The sequence below is a fragment of the Rhincodon typus genome, unplaced genomic scaffold (genome assembly GCF_021869965.1).
Source record: "Rhincodon typus isolate 14 unplaced genomic scaffold, sRhiTyp1.1 hic_rhity00001611, whole genome shotgun sequence".
NCBI classification, from domain to species: domain Eukaryota; kingdom Metazoa; phylum Chordata; class Chondrichthyes; order Orectolobiformes; family Rhincodontidae; genus Rhincodon; species Rhincodon typus.
The window spans coordinates 7,976-25,000 of NW_025967249.1; the positions used below are offsets into that span (position 1 = coordinate 7,976).

General features: G+C 38.9%; 1 protein-coding gene across 1 annotated transcript in view; it reads left to right on the forward strand.

Moving 5' to 3' along the window:
* The window catches only part of LOC125481291 (TBC1 domain family member 15-like), a gene marked incomplete at its 5' end in the record, with an annotated part of 19,729 nt that extends 4,411 nt beyond the window's left edge, over positions 1 to 15,318 (forward strand). The window contains 3 exons of the mRNA XM_048592651.1: positions 4,128 to 4,269; positions 6,727 to 6,940; positions 15,204 to 15,318. Coding sequence (XP_048448608.1) covers positions 4,128 to 4,269; positions 6,727 to 6,940; positions 15,204 to 15,318 — 471 coding nt within the window. The remainder of the gene's footprint in view (positions 1 to 4,127; positions 4,270 to 6,726; positions 6,941 to 15,203) is intronic.
* Positions 15,319 to 17,025: the final 1,707 nt, after the last annotated feature.

Consider the following 17,025-nt stretch of genomic DNA (forward strand, 5'->3'; position numbering starts at 1 on the left):
TGATGCGTTGGATCTGGAGGTTGGTGGGGTGGTACGTGCGGACGAGAGGGATTCTGTTTTGGTTGTTATTGCGGGGAGGGGGTGTGAGGGATGAGCTGTGGGAAATGCGGGAGACACGGTCGAGGGCGTTCTCGACCACTGAGGGGGTGAAGTTGCGGTCCTTGAAAAACAAGGACAACTGAGATGAACGGGAGTGGAATGCCTCATCCTGGGAGCAGATGCGGCGGAGGCGAAGGAGTTGGGAATAGGGGATGGCATTTTTGCAGGAAGGTGGGTGGGAGGAGGTGTATTCGAGGTAGCGATGGGAGTCGGTGGGCTTGAAATGAATATCGGTTTCTAGGTGGTTGCTGGAGATGGAGACAGAGAGGTCCAGGAAGGAGACAGGGGTATTAGGGATGGTCCAGGTGAACTTAAGGTTGGGGCGGAAGGTGTTGGTGAAGTGGATGAACTGGTCGAGTTCCTCGTGGAAGCACGAGGCGGCGCCGATACAGTCAATAATGTAACGGAGGAAGAGGTGGGGTTTAGGGCCAGTGTAGGTACGGAAGAGGGATTGTTCCACGTAACCTACAAAGAGGCAGGCATAGCTTGGGCCCATGCGGGTACCCATGGCCACCCCCTTTGTCTGTAGGAAGTGGGAGGAATTGAAAGAGAAGTTGTTGAGGGTGAGGACAAGTTCGGCTAAGCGGATGGGGGTGTCAGTGGAGGGGGGACTGGTCAGGCCTGCGGGACAGGAAGAAGTGGAGGGCTTTTAGGCCATCTGTATGGGGAATGCAGATGTATAGGGACCGGACGTCCTTGGTAAAGATGAGGTGTTGGGGACCGGGGAATTGGAAGTCCTGGAGGTGGAGGAGGGCGTGGGTGGTGTCACGGACGTAGGTAGGGAGTTCCTGAACCAAGGGGGAGAAGATGGAGTCCAGATAGGTGGAGGTAAGTTTGGTGGGGCAGGAGCAGGCGGAGACAATGGGTCGACCAGGGCAGTCAGGTTTGTGGATTTTGGGAAGGAGATAGAAGCAGGCGGTGCGGGGTCGGGGAACCATGAGGTTTGGAGGCTGTGGGTGGGAGGTCACCTGAGGTAATGAGGTTGTGGATGGTTTGGGAGATAATGGTTTGGTGGTCAGTGTCATGATCAAGGGGGCAGTAGGAGGTGGTGTCCGAGAGTTGGCGCCTGGCCTCGGCGATGTAGAGGTCAGTGCGCCATACTACAACTGCGCCTCCCTTGTCCGCGGGTTTTATGGTGAGGTTGGGATTGGAGTGTACCTCTTCCGTACCTACACTGGCCCTAAACCCCACCTCTTCCTCCGTTACATTGATGACTGTATCGGTGCCACCTCGTGCTCCCACGAGGAGCTCAAACAGTTCATCCACTTCACCAACACCTTGCACCCCAACCTTAAGTTCACCTGGACCATCCCTAAAACCCTGTCTCCTTCCTGGACCTCTCTGTCTCCATCTCCAGCAACCACCTAGAAACTGATATCCATTTCAAGCCCACCGACTCCCATAGCTACCTAGAATACACCTCCTTCCACACACCTTCCTGCAAAAATGCCATCCCCTATTCCCAACTCCTTCGCCTCCGCCGCATCTGCTCCCAGGATGAGGCATTCCACTCCCGTTCATTTCAGATGTCCTCGTTTTTCAAGGAACGCAACTTCCCCCCCTCAGTGGTCAAGAACGCCCTCAACCGCGTCTCCCGCATTTCCCGCAACTCATCCCTCACACCCCCTCCCCGCAACAACAACCAAAACAGAATCCCCCTCGTCCTCACGTACCACCCCACCAACCTCCTGATCCAACGCATCATCCTCCGACACTTCCGCCAGCTGCAATCCGACCCCACCACCAAAGACATTTTTCCCTGCCCACCCTTATCTGCTTTCCGGAGGGACCACTCTCTCTGTGACTCCCTTGTCCGCTCCACACTCCCCTCCAGCCCCTCCACACCCGGCAGTTTTCCCTCCAACTGCAGGAAGTGTTACACCTGCCCCTACACCTCCCCCCTCACCCCCTTCCCAGGCCCCAAGAAGACTTTCCACATCAAGCAGATGTTCACCTGCACATCTGCTAATGTGGTATACTGCATCCGCTGTTGTGGCCTCCTCTACATCGGGGAAACCAAGCGGAGGCTTGGGGACCGCTTTGCAGAACACCTACGCTCGGTTCGCAATAAACAACTGCACCTCCCAGTCGCGAACCATTTCAGCTTCCCCTCCCATTCCTCAGACAACATGTCCATCCTGGGCCTCCTGCAGTGCCACAACGATGCTACCCGAAGGATGCAGGAACAGCAACTCATATTCTGCTTGAGATCCCTGCAGCCCAATGGTATCAATGTGAACTTCACAAGCTTCAAAATCTCCCCTCTCCCTACCGCATCCCAAAACCAGCCCAGCTCGTCCCCGCCTCCCTAACCTGTCCTTCCTCCCACCTATCCCCTCCTCCCACCTCAAGCCCCACCCCCATCTCCTACCTACTAACCTCATTCCGCCCCCTTGACCTGTCCGTCCTCCCTGGACTGACGTATCTCCTCCCTACCTCCCCACCTACACTCACCTTTACTGGCTCCATCCCTGCCTCTTTGACCTGTCTGTCTCCTCTCCACCTATCTTCTCCTCTATCCATCTTCTATCCGCCTCCCCCTCTCTCCCTATTTATTTCAGAACCCCCTTCCCCTCCCCATTTCTGAAGAAGGGTCTGGGCCCAAAACGTCAGCCTTCCTGCTCCTCTGATGCTGCTTGGCCTGCTGTGTTCATCCAGCTCTACACCTTGTTATCTCGGATTCTCCAGCATCTGCAGTTCCTACTATCTACCACACCAAAATTCTAGCTTTACCAACAGTTCTCCTTGCAATTAATTTAAAGTTAACTGTATTTTCAAAATGCTTAGAGCTCATCTTTGGGGTCCACAATGGCTCCCAGTTAAATTTACTTTGGTAGGGAGATCAATGTAAACAGTTTTTCAAAGAAACACTGTCTTAATTAGGTGATCACCATTTTGGGTGTTTAGTTTTCTCTCATCTCTGAATTGTGACCTTATAGAGGTCTCTAAAGTTATGAGAGGCATAGATAAGGTAGATAGCCAATAGCTTTTCCCCATGGTAGTGGAATTTAAAACTCGAGAGCATCGTTAAAGGTGAGAGGGGAGAGATACAAAAGGGTCCAGAGGGGTAATTTTTTTGCACAGGGTGGTGTATGTCTGGAACGGGCTGCCAGAGGTCGTGATGGAAGTGAATACAATTTTGTCATTTAAGAAATATTTGGACAGGTACATGAATGGTACTTGGAAAAAGGGATATGGAACTAGTACAAATTGTGAAAACTGGACGGCATGGAAAGATGGGCAAAGGGCCTGTTTCCATGCTGTAGCCCTCTATGACTCTATGAATTGTATATCTTTACTGTGGTGTAAGTGGCAAGCTATTACTAGAGTAAATCCACAAAATGAACTCGTGGCAAAATGGTCATGTTTTTGCCTCTGGACCAGAAGACCTAAGTTCAAGTCTCACCTACTGGAGAGGTGCGTCATAACATGTCTGAACAGATTTTAAAAATATCAAGACCTGAATGAATTGCCAGTCACGGTGGCAGGATTATGCAGTTTGTGCTGAGACAGCAGTCACAGAAGATAACGACTACTTCAATGCAAAGTGTAGAAACTTGTTTGTAGAGATTTAAGTATAGGAAAGTTGGCAGTTGGTGTGGAGATCAATAACATTGAAGGCATTTGGAGAGGAAATTGAAGTTGGAGTTTGATTTGCAAGATTAGAGTGGTAGAGAATGCATATTTAGAGGGAGGTTTGATGACAGTGGGGTGGGGGAAGACAATACCTGAGGAGATCTCACCGTTTTCAATACTAGCTAGCATGAGAACAAAGTAAATGTGCATATTGAAAAATATGGCTTGAATAGTAATGTAGGTGCTGAAATATTTGAGAAAAAATGTTATACAATCCTCATTATTTGACAATAATTTTTCGCATTGAACATCCAATAAACTATACTTGCCGTGTTCTGAAATATTGTTTGACTGGTTTATGTCTCAGATTTATTGTGTGCTAGTTTCCTGTTGTTTAATACTACAAATGAATTTCAAATTAATACATTTTTTATTGGAAACTTTTATGTTAGGATTCCAGTTCAGTTGTCGAATGGAGCCAATGTCCGAAAGAAAAATCTTCTAGGAGTACTATGCACCAAAACAGTTGTGAAGCTGAATGGGACATGGTTAATACAGTTACTTTCAAAAAGAAACCCTTTATAAATGGTGATGGTATGTAACATACCCTAAATGGAATGTTTACAATATATTCATTACTTTAAAGAACGCATGCTTTGAAACTGGTAACTTATCTTATGCATCTAGCAGCACCAAGTGCAATTCGAATCGGAAAGTTCTGAATTGTGGTTTACAATATTACTCCATAAATTTAACGCATGGCTGCTAGTACTTGATATTTTTAACAATATTAAAATGAAGATGAGTGTTCTTATTCTAATACATCAAACATAGACTAAATTATTTATTTTAATGTTATATCATAAACCACTGCATGAGCCAAATATTACAATTAAATCATTAATCACATTGAATGAAACTTAAAGTAGCATTCTGGTAATACAGTGTTCTAGTAATTGTGTCTCATAAATATTTAAGGTTTGTTTATGCATATTCTTTAGACAATAAGGTGTGATCTTTGCTTTTAGTGTTGAGTGGAGTCCAGGCCCTTTCACAATAGTGAAGACAAACTATTCTTTCCACTTTGGCACCAAGTTCAGTGGTGAATTTGGCAGGTGTGTGGGAAGAAACTAGGGAATGGTATTTGTAGGAGAGATTTGTCTTTCAAAACTGTAAGGCATGAAGAGAAAAAGTAGATGTTTGACTGTAGGTAATGACAGTAAAAATGTTGGCTTTAAGAGATTTTTAAAAATTATTTGAGACTTGTTCTGTGGCTTTACTGACCCTGATGGATCCAATCATAGTACATTTCAGTAACGTATTATAAAACATTTAAACCTAGTATAGCTGTGATGAAACTTCAAGTACAATGTTGGGAAATACTGGCATGAATAATAAGGAAACCCAGGCTTCTGTTCAGTTTTTGAAGCATTGCAATAAGGCTATTTAATAAAAGGTTAATTTCTCTGTGTCAGCAATGCTTGGTTTAGATTTACTTTTACAGCCAGTCATGAAATGTGTAGATGAAGTGCTCCAAGTCCCAGAAAAATTTTGAACTGATTGTTTAGAAACAAAAACGTACTGTATCTCTACTTTGACCTGGGTTTGAGTCAGCAGCAGTGTCGATGGTCATTGCTGATCAGGACGAAAACTGCCCACGAAGATCTGCAATCTCTTTGACGTGGATTTCACCTTCATAAATGTTAATTTGTTTCTGGCACTAATGATAGGAATGCTTGGTCTGCAGCACCAGTGATGTCATCAAGCAGACTAATCAACCAATCACATTAACAAGTTCTCAGAACAGCGTAAGGTAAAATGAATTATCCTTCATTTTATAGTCAATTTACAGGAAGCAAAATAAACATTGGGAAGTTTGCATGGAAAAAAAAACGAAATATCAGCAAATTAAAAAAAATTACATTGAAAAATCTGGATTTTTAAAAAAATCCTGATGGAGGATTTTGTTGTTACATAAAAGCAATTAATTTTTCTGGGTCGGGAAAGGTGTTTGTCAACGATTAAGACTTAGTAGCTGTTTACAAACCCAGTGATGCCTCATTCAGGAGGGCATAATTTTTTAGGGGTTTTTACATATAACATGGAAGTTCACATTAGTTGATGTGATGTCTAAAAATTGCAGCTGTAGTGGATAGCACAAAAGAAGTTATAGGCACCAATGTGTGAATTTGTACGTTTAAGGTGATTGATTAGATTTCAGAAGTTGCTTACAGTATCAAAGTTGAAATGGTGATGATCGCTGGCTGTTTTGCCATCCTTACAACAGTTTAAAAAAACTTGCAGTTCTGTTCAAGAATTACTTCCTCCTATAATTTTGGCGCAAAGAGATGCTTAGGGTTTGGGAATCTCATTGCTTTAGAATAATAAATAGAAAGCTGTCATTCGTAAGACAAGTAACTTTAGAGTACTCTGGAGTGAGGTTCTCAGTGATGATTTGTCTTTCATTGTTAGATTTATATATCAATGCATATTTGGGGAGATACTGGCAAAATGCAATGTTACTGGACTGGTAATCAAGAAGTCCAGGCTCATGTTATGGGGGCATGGATTCAAATTCCACCATGATAGATGGTGAAAGTTAAATTCAGTATAAAACCTGGAATAAAAACTAGTCCAATAACAATTACATAGCCATTGTCATTTTGTCAGAAAAACCCACCTGGTTCTCTCATGTTATTTAGGGAGCTAATCTTGCATCCTTGCCTGGTCTGGCAACACATGACTCCAGACCCACAGCAGTGTGGTTAACTCAACTGCCTTCTAGGCAATTAGGATGGGCAGTTAATGCTGGCCTAACCAGAAACAGTAAGATCCCATGATAAATAATAAAACAAAAATATAATGTTAACTGGACTTATTATTTCTAGTTATTTATTCAATGTTGTCCATTGCATTTGATCTTTCTGTAATTGTTTTTCAAGTGGTAATGAAATTTTTTTTTCCCAGGTTTAAGTAGACCTTGTTGTGATACTTGGATGCATTTTAAGTTAAGAACTAAATTTCTTTTCTATTTGATTTCTACACTTTTAGATGACTCAACATATAACATGAATAAGAGAAGTAAATGGGCATTCTCCTTCAATCTGACTGACCTGAAATCCATTAAAAAAAATTTAGAAGGCATGGGCTGGTCATACTTGGTGTTTTGTCTTTGGGATGATACCTTTCTGCCAGCTCTTCATTTCCATCACGGAGGCAGCACGATTCTGCTGCAGTGCCTTAAGAGATATGTTCTTCTTAGTGAGTGAGTAGTTGAAGAATGCTTGCATAAAATTCATTTTTGTTACTGTAATTTCTGTGGCAGGGCTTTAAATTCATCTTTCTGATGTATGTTCATTTCTTTCCCCATGTTACAAACTATTTCATACTCTTTCCTGCTGAAGTAACACACAGTATCTTTCTCAAGAGAATGTTTGGAATTCTGTGACTTTTCTGATTTGTGTTATGCTGATTATAGGCCCACGTGATATGTTGACTATTTCCATAGCAAGCCCCATCTCCTGTTCTCATCAACTATTCCAGTCCTTACCCATAGGTCAGGTAGACCTGATTTGTGAGAGTGACATTCATACATTGCTGGGACTGCACCTGAAATAAGGGAAAGCAATGATCACACCAGCCAAGACAAATTTGGAATAGACAGCTACCTGAGTGTGGTATCATTTAAATTTGTGAATAAAATCCAGATTGAAATCTTTAGTTGATATACAAAACAAATTTGATCTTTCTCCCACTCTATGCAGGTGATGCTTTTATAGTTTTTAGGCAATAAATAACAATTCTGCGTTTCTGCAGAAGGATATGTTCTGATTTCAAGATACTACTTTGTGGCTGAAACTGACCATAACTGAAGAAGGTGTGAGAATTCTTAGTTTGTATGTTAAATCTGTTATTAGCCCCAATGCACTCTTGCCAGGAGATAATTGTAATTGATTTTTAAAGTATTTATTATAATGCAATTACAAAGAAAAACAAACTTAAAATTCTGGCATTCAAACAAATTAGTAAATACTGGAAAAAATGGTCAACTGGTAGTTGTGCATGTACTGCCACTAGATGGCATTTGGTTATAATTTAATCTTTGATAGCTAACCAAAAACTGATCTCACTGTGTGTTTAATATGACAAATTAGATTAGAAGCTCAGTCGTCATCTTTCTCCAGCAATGAGCGCAAAGCTAATAACCTTTTGTAGTATAATACTTTGTTTTAAAAGTCTACTGACGCTACTGTTGTAGGCCGGATATCAAACAAAGATGAGACAGAATACAGGACAGTGTGTGCTTGGTGGTGTGGTGTAAAGATAACAATCTCTTCCTCGATGTCAGCAAAGCTGAAGAGCTGATCATCGATTTCAAGAAGCAAGGAGGAGGAGGGCAAGCCCCTATCCAAATCAAGGGGCTGATGTGGAGATGGTCGAGAGCATCAAGTTCCTAGGAGTGACGATCACCAGCAATCTGTTCGAGACCACCCACGTTGATGCGACAGTCCAGAAGCACAACAAAGGAGGCGGCTAAGGAAATTCGGCATGCCCATAAAGACTCTCTCCAACTTTTACAGATATACCATAGAAAGCATTCTGTCTGGATGCATCACGGCTTGGTACAACAACTGCTCTGTCTAGGACCGTTTTTAAAAAAAAAAACTACAACAGCCCAATTCATCACGCAAGCCAACCTTACAACAGTTCATTCCATCCACACTTTTCGCTGCCTTAGAAAAGCAGCCAACAACATCAAAGACCCATCCCACCTTGGTCAGAATGACTTCCAACCTCATCTGTCAGGCAGAAGTTACAAAAGCTTAAACACATACCAACAGGTTCAAGAGCAGCTTCTTCCTTGCTGTTTTTAAACTTCTGAATGGATCTCTCAAATTTCAAATCTAATGTTGAACTTGCTTTTTGTACACCTTCTTTACAACCATAACTTTGTATTCCTCGCCCTGTTCAATCACCCTATGATCTTTGTATGTTATGATCTGCCTGTACTGCACGTAAAATAAAACTTTTCACTGTACCTAAGTACATGTGACAATAATAAATCAAGTGAAATCAAATCAAGTAACTGGTCTTTGTTTGGCACACAATTTGGGTCCTTTTTTATCTTTCATATTTCTAAGTTGTTTGTCCAGTAATCAGACTTTCTTTATGAAATGCCTCAGCATGTCGCAAAACCATTCACATGAATTAATAAACTATATGAACTTCACTCTCATATCAGAATCTTTCTAACTTGCTGTTGTTATCACAAATTGATTGTGCAATCACGATAAAAGCAAATTTTAAAAATATTGTTGTGCTGGTACTACATTAATTATGGTGTTTGGTATGTTGTATTGTAGATTACATTAAAATCATAGATGAATGCTAAAAGTATTTTGGATGCGTTAAATTATATGTTTAGGCAGTCAAGCGAATAAATTTCTTTTCATAGTTTTATGTAAAGTGAATAAATTATTGGAGTAGGATGGAATGAATCTGAAAGGACAGGTTCAAATGAATAGAATCCCATGTGTCTATAATATCGATTTAAATGTTATGAGTGCACTGTTTTATTATTTCCTGCATGTTACTGGGGTAATTAGAAAATGGTGCATAGGCACAAATGTGGGCTATTTAGTCCACCGAGCATGTTCCACCTTTCAAATTGATCACGACTGATCCCTGATCTAGTTTGTAAGGCAGCATCATCTGTTGTTTGAGATTCAGAGGATGGATTAAACCATAAGACCGATATTAGTTATGTTATTTTTTAAATTACATTGTGACTGCCATTGATTGACATTTTAATCCATATGCATGCAAGGTTAACAAATTCGACGCATAAGCAAATCACTAATCGAACAACTGTATGCTATGGAGGTGGCTGACAAATTTTGTTTTCCATTGAAATATTTGTTAGATAGGTCAAATAGCCTCTATCTCTATTTGAATGAAATGTTCACCATTTTCATGTGAGAAATCACAGCTCTTCATTTACTTCAGACCAATTGCACAAACTAAAAAAGTTGTAAAATAGTTAACAAAATGCTTCGTCTTTCTCCATCTGGCTGGCGAATGTATCTGGGCAAGGGGGGGAGGAGGAGGAGGAGGAGGAGGAGGAGATGGCCTAGGGAATCCAGTGCACTGTAAAATTCAGTTCTGTGATTCTATTAAGACAGCTCACATTTTAGGAATTTTTCTCATTTGGTAACTTATTTGTGGCCTAGAAGGTCTCCTGTTTGGTGAGAGAATTATTTCAGTTATCTTGGTTGAGTTTCCATGGTGTATGATTCTATAACTCTGTTGGTTTGTACTGAAGATCTTCATACTGGAAAGCCAGAAACATCATTGAACATGGTTAGATGCCTGTATTTATTACATTGCTTTTAAGTGCTCTAATATGGAGTTTGCACATAATGGTTGCTGAGAAGTTCTTGTCTCAGCTGTTATGGTCCCAGCTGATGGTAATAATGATCAAGTTAGATTCCAGAGTGAGGCCTGGCTTGATATACCATAAGTTTTATTTTTGCAGTTTGGTTATTATGGTGGTCAGTCACTGAACTATTCACAAGAGGCTGTCAATGTCCTTTTAATCAAATAGCATCAAAGTACCAAAACAAACACACAGAATGCTGGAGAAATTCAGCAAGTCAGGCAGCATCTGGAGAGAGAAACAGAATTAACTTTCAAGTCCAATATGTTCCTCCTTCAGAATTGAAATTCTGTTAAAAATGAAATTTTAAAATAATTACAAAATCTCAGGGATCTAACAGGTCTTTTTTAAAGTCTAGCACAAATGATCTGTGACAGAAGTGGCATTGTGCCTCCAACGTTATTGCTGTGTTTGTGTCAGTATAGTTCTGGAGTCGGTTTATGATCAGATACTGTCATATGACAAATAGTTTTTCTATCATATGAAGAGGAATCTGCACATATATAGTCAAATACCTGCACATTTTCATCATCGTGGGAGTGCATGCTTGCAACTTGGGCTGCACACTAATTCTGTTGTCACCACTCTTGAACTGTTATTGTAGAATAACTAGATAAAATTTCTTGGGTGCTTTGAAATCTTGCTATTGGTTTTAAAATTTACCTTGAGTATCTCTAATGAGGGATTGTAAGTGTTAATTTTTAAGTGTTTGAGTCCCCAGGCTACAATTAATAATTGTAATTAAATATCTGGTTTTAGAACAAAATTCAATTACAAAATGTTAATTCAAACAAAATAAAACACACCCATGCACCAGAAGAATGATTCTATTTAACATCATCAATTAAAAGACAAAATGTGTGGCTACTAATATTTCATATGAAGTATTTTATTTTCTTATATTGTTCTAGTTTTAATAAATGCTTCCAGATGCTGCTTATGCATGTATTTCATTGTTTATCTCCCCAACATCAGCAATAGTTAATACATTTTGTTCTGAAAGGCAGTTTTTCATATAATGTAATCACAAAATGTGATCAGCAATCTAACTAGCTGTCAGAGAGATGTCTTCCAACTCAAAATTGATATTGCACATGTTTGCTTTACTATTGATAATGTCAGGGTTGGCAGAAAGGGAGATGAGAGTCATGTCTCTCTGGCTGTGCTTGCTGGGCGATCCTCTTTCTTTTTACTGTTGTCTGCACTGTATATTCTTGTATGTGGCATAATACATCAGTGTTTTTGCCCCTTTAAATTTATTCCTAGCATAAAGTCGCTATGTGAAAGCAGGCCATTTGGCCCGTCAAGTTCACACCGACTCTGCAAAGAGCATCCACCCCCCTACCCTGTCACTGTATTTCGCATGGCTAATCCACCTAGCCTGCATGTCCCTGGACACTATGGGTAATTTAGCATGGCCAATCCACCTAACTTGCACATCTTTGGACTGTGGGAGAAAACCGGAGCACCCGGAGGAAACCCACACGGATGCAGGGAGAATGTGCAAACTCCACACGGTTGCCCGATGATGGAATTGACCCCTAAAAGATGGGAAATTATGATACTTGGGGTAAAATTTAAATTGTAAATGAATATTTTAGGTGGTAATTACATTGAATTATCTGTCAGTTATTAAAATATTTGCCATTAATAATTAACTTAAACTTGCAAATATACTAAATGATCTCCCATTTCCCAGTAAGCATGTAAATATTTGTGCATTTTATATGTTCTCCTTGTCATTGTTGCTTGTGGCTCACTGATCCTTTGTGTTTTATGTGCTTACTTGCACTTCCTGTAATTGAGATTATTTTTATTTACAGATCTCTTTCCTTTGTACAGTATTTTCTGTGCCACTCTGAAAGCCTTTTGGTTTGATCATTGTTGATCTGTGTATGTCTTTCCTCTATCTGTCTGTCTATCAATCAGCTAAGTAGTTTATCATTCTTGTTGCACTATTTTAATTGTTTGACTTTTTAAATATATTGTGCTGTTTATTTTCTTTCAGTCTATAGCTAATTTGCACACAGTCATCCTTTATATTTCATTTCTTAGTTTCCAGTCAGATTTGATTCAACAAGCTCTGCAGGTCTTGATTTCATATTGCGGTGTCACTAAAGATGGGGAGAAAATTCATCAATAGAAACAGAAAATGCAGGACTTGTTCACTAGATTAGAGAGAATCTGCTAAGAGTAAAGTATTTGATGTTTGGTCATGTTGGGAGCAGAAGGGAGCCTGATCTAGGAACATATTGTGTGGCACTGCTTTGATGCCAGTGATCTAGGAATAAAAATTAAAATAAATAAAACAAGAAATTGAGGTTTTATTAAAATATTAATTACTGTGTTTAACAAACTAAGAATTTTTTGTAAAATTTAGAATGTAAATCAAGCTTAGTAGATTTTCTCATGCCATAATTTGCTCTTGAGGGTGATCTCAAAGTTTGCACATAAACATTAATGACTTTTATTGAATTATTTTGATGTAGGAAATTGTATATTTGACTCTTTTCGTCCCAATGTTAAGGGAGTCTTTTGTTTGAATATTGTAATTATCTGAGGTTAGCGTTATAGACCACTGTGACATACTTGTGTAGATAATCTGGATCTGTATTAATTGTAATATATTTAAAAATTTTGCATCTCTCTGTGCTTTGTTACTTCTTTATCATGCTTTTCCATGCTTTCATATGTTCATATCTGTGATGGAAACCTGCCATGTAAACTGTCATGCAGTTTTACACCCCATTTGTGACGACACAGTAGTGTCTGTTTATGCTACATAGAAACTCCAACTTCAGTTGCTACTTTACTAAAGATACACATTTACTGCTCACATACAAATAATATATCAAGATATACAAAGAAAAGTTGGAAAATGTGATCTTAGGTTGAGGATTGAATTGGCTACGGATTCTCTGTTCCACCTAATGCACATCCTCTAATCTTGACGCTGATGTGACCAGGGAATTGACGCATTTCCTTATTTTTGAAAAATAGTGTTTTAGTTTAAAGTATCAATTAATTAATCCTTATGGCTTTTCATTCACTCCTTCCATGCCCCATTAAAAAAAAGTACGTTGAGGTTTATGTACCTGCTGTAGAAGGGAGAAGAGAAATGTTAATATCTTGCGAGTATGGAACTGGCCAAAGCTTCTAATTACAGGTAGTCCTCATTTACAAGACCTCCTTTAATGTCATTTTATTTGAATGTTGTTTTGTTTTTAGGGCCTGTTCCTTCAAAATATGTTGGGATTTCCAGTTTTATGTAATTTTGCTTCAAGTCATTGCAGATCAGAGTCATTTTGACATTGGGACCTATTGGCACCATGTTGAGGAACTCAGGAACTTGAATCAAGTGTTTTCTTGCAAGGGTAACAGAGTCAGTAATGTGAAAGCATGATAGAATCGGGATGGAAAGGAAAAAGAGAAAGCTAGGGCTGAGTTTTAGCACTGATTTGGCTGAGCGATTGAAGCCATTAATGTTTTTGCTACTTGACGCATATAGATACTTTTAAAAAGTATTTAGTAGTCAGCCTGAAACACTCAGCAAATGGTGTTTGTGAGCCTGCTGCTGCAAAGTGAGCAAGGGAAGCTATCAGCCTAGCAGTGAAATTGGATGTATTAAAGTATCCTGACTCTAGAGAATGAGCAGTTAATATTGAAAGGCTGCTTGGACTGCCTTCTAAGACACGAGAGAATTGGTAGTGTTGAAAAAATCAAACAACCTTTGCATAAATTTTTCAAATAAATTTGAATGTCATATTTCTATCATATTCAATGATATACTTAATCTTGTGAGCTTTTACTCAATAGCAGCAGAGCAATTAAGTGCTAATGATTAACAAAGCATCTTCATTTTTTCAGTTTGCATGATCAGCTCTTTGACTCCAGCTGTCTGTTATAAAATGATTTTTTTTTTTGGAATTGCTGCCCCTTATAGATATGCACTGCAGCAGGTTGTCTCTCAAATGAAATACCTTGTCAGATTTTTCATTTCAAGCTAGCGCATCCTGTTAGCCAGCGGTTTTCAGTTATTAAAGTTCTTATCGCTATTTCAATAATACAAATGTGTGGATAGGTCTAACTGAGATGAGATAACCTAATGTATAACTGTTCAGCTACAGTAAAACAAAAACAAATAAATTGAAGCAGTGTGTGGATTAGCATAGTTAGCCACAAATAAAACACAAATTGATCAGTTTGGAATCTTCTTGTTAAACATAATGATGAAGCTGCAAAAGTGAGCTTTTTACAAGACTTGTGCAGTATTCAAATAAGGTTATAGCTAAAGCTTGGCAGCATCTGTGGCAAGGTGAGAAACAGAGTTAATGTTTCAGGTCAACGATCTTTTCATCAGAAGTGATGAAAACTGATGCAAGTCAGTGACCTAAAATGGTGACACTGTCGTTCTTATTTCAGTTTTCCAGCATCCAGATTATTTGTTTTTTTTGTATAACTAAAACCTATTAATAATTGAGCTCTCTAGTCATACAGGTTTTTGCTCAAAGGAATAATTTAGGTGAATGCTAAAATAGCTTTAAGCTTTCTGTATTGTTTTGTAAAATGTATCCTAGATCATGCACGAGATAGACTCTGTCCTTTTACCCCTCTCACTTCAATTTCACTCTAAACTGATAGCATAAAAGTCTCTTCTGTTCACATGCTCTGCAAAAATTATTCTGGCCAGTCTAATCCAGTGAGCATTTGCGTAGAACTGTTGCTAATTCATAATGTCAGTCAGGATGATTTAGATTAGTATTTTAGAAGTAGAAGAAAACGCCACACTGATTCAATGGAAAGGGGTTTTCTGATGTTTGGGAAGATCTTTGTGTCCAGATGCGCTGAATCTGATGTGGGGTGTACCTAATGCTGATACTGAAAAAGTATAATATTCACCGGCACTAACATCAGTACTGATCATTTGAACATCAATAATTATTATAGTCTTTGAAATTAAAAATAAATATTGATAGAGAATTTTTTTGTCTACTTGATTTAGAAACACGGGTCTTTGAACCAAATGAACACAGCCATCCAAACTAAAAGAATTCTGAAATATATGATCACCCTTTTTGATGTTTTCCTATAGATCATCTCATGATGACCGAGTACTCCTTGTTGCATACAACAGTAAGGCACTTTCTCAGTCTTTTGAGAACTTGTTCGAAGAGCACGCAGTTGGCTTAGTGCAAGTAAGTGCATGATATATTTAAGATGTATAATTTTAAATTGTCATTTTCTTTTTGTTTTGAATGTCTTGGACATAAGACTATGCTGATCGTTCCTACTATTTAATGGGACCATAGTATACTCTAGAGGTCTAACTTGGATAGGACCCACTTAGTCAGAATTGATATCATGTTTCGGTGTGTAGCTGTCCAATATTTACAAAATGAGTCGAAGTAGTACTTAGATTGTATCAGAAATTAATTATTAGATTTGTATACATAAATAACAAATGTACAGAAGTAACAGTTAAAACCAATTTTGATCACTTCACTGAATCTCACTTTCCCCATTATTAAGGAGAGAAAACATTACTTGAACAACCTCCAATACTAAAAGCTGACCTTGTGGAGTCTCAGTTCCAACACTGGTCTCAAGTCAAAAAAACCTCATTGATTCCTGAACACCCATGTTTTCTCCATATGAACAGTATAACCGGATTGCAATGAATGAAATCATTTGTTGATTATCTGTGATGAAATAATGGATTCCTCTTAAGCCACAGTTGTAAAAGCAATTGCTTAGGGTAATTTGGAATGTGCAAATGTGCAACCATACATATTTAAATGAATTCTGAATAGTAATCCAGACTAGTAATGTCCACTTTCTCTATAATTATCAAATTCAAACCCAAAAATATCACTAGGCCTCCCAAAGTTTTGTATAGCTAGCAGTATATTGATTTTAAAATTTTTATCTTTATTTTTATATCTTTCCATGGTCACATCTCTTTTTCTCTCTCTCTGTAATCTCCTCCAGTCATACAAGCTTCCAAGATAATAGCAGTCATCTAATTCTCACTGTGAATATCTGCTGCACCACTGTTAGTCATGCCTTTAGGTCTTTAGACACTAAGTTGTGAAATTCCCTCCCTACATCTCTCTGCCTGGCTTTGATCACTTCAGGCATGCTTAAAACCTAATTGACTTTTCCTTCAGTCATCTGACCTAATAACTTTTTATGTGGCTTGGCATCATATTTTGTTTCATAATCCTTCTGAGATGCATTATTATTTCAAAGACCAAATACATATATAAGTTGTTATTGTAACCAGCATAGACCTGAAGATTGGAATCACCTCTGTGTGACCGAAGTAACTGTGACTTATGGTTGAAAACAGTTTGTCTTATTCTGTCTCTGTGAATTAGAAACCTAGATATCACATAAAAAGCTTAATATTGTGGATATTGGAGAGCTAAAATAAAAACAAAGTGCTGGATAAATCTAGCAGTTCTGGTAATATTTGCAAAGAGAGAAACTGAGTCAGTGTTGAGTTCAGTATGACCTTTAATTTTTTGGACTTCTGAATGTTCTTCAATTTTCTTGGTCTCAAATTGTGCTGTAGTATTTGCTACTATTACTTAATATTTTGCTCAGATTATTTCTTTAGCCAGTACTGAAAAACATATGTGACATGCTACTTTAGAACATGACCAAGTGAGAATCTTTAAGCCTAAAAGGAGGACCCAAGCATTAAGACAATATTTTTCAAAATCTGATCTCCTGTATGCACGTAGACATTGCACCACATTAGCCCTTCTTCCAGATATGTCATGAAATTGATTACCGTAGATTCTTTTAATTATCCTCTATCCTTTTATGAGGCATGGCCATATTCCATAAAAGTGTGTGATGAAAATTACTGTATAGAAGTAAGGAAAAATTAATGGCAGGACTGTAGGAAA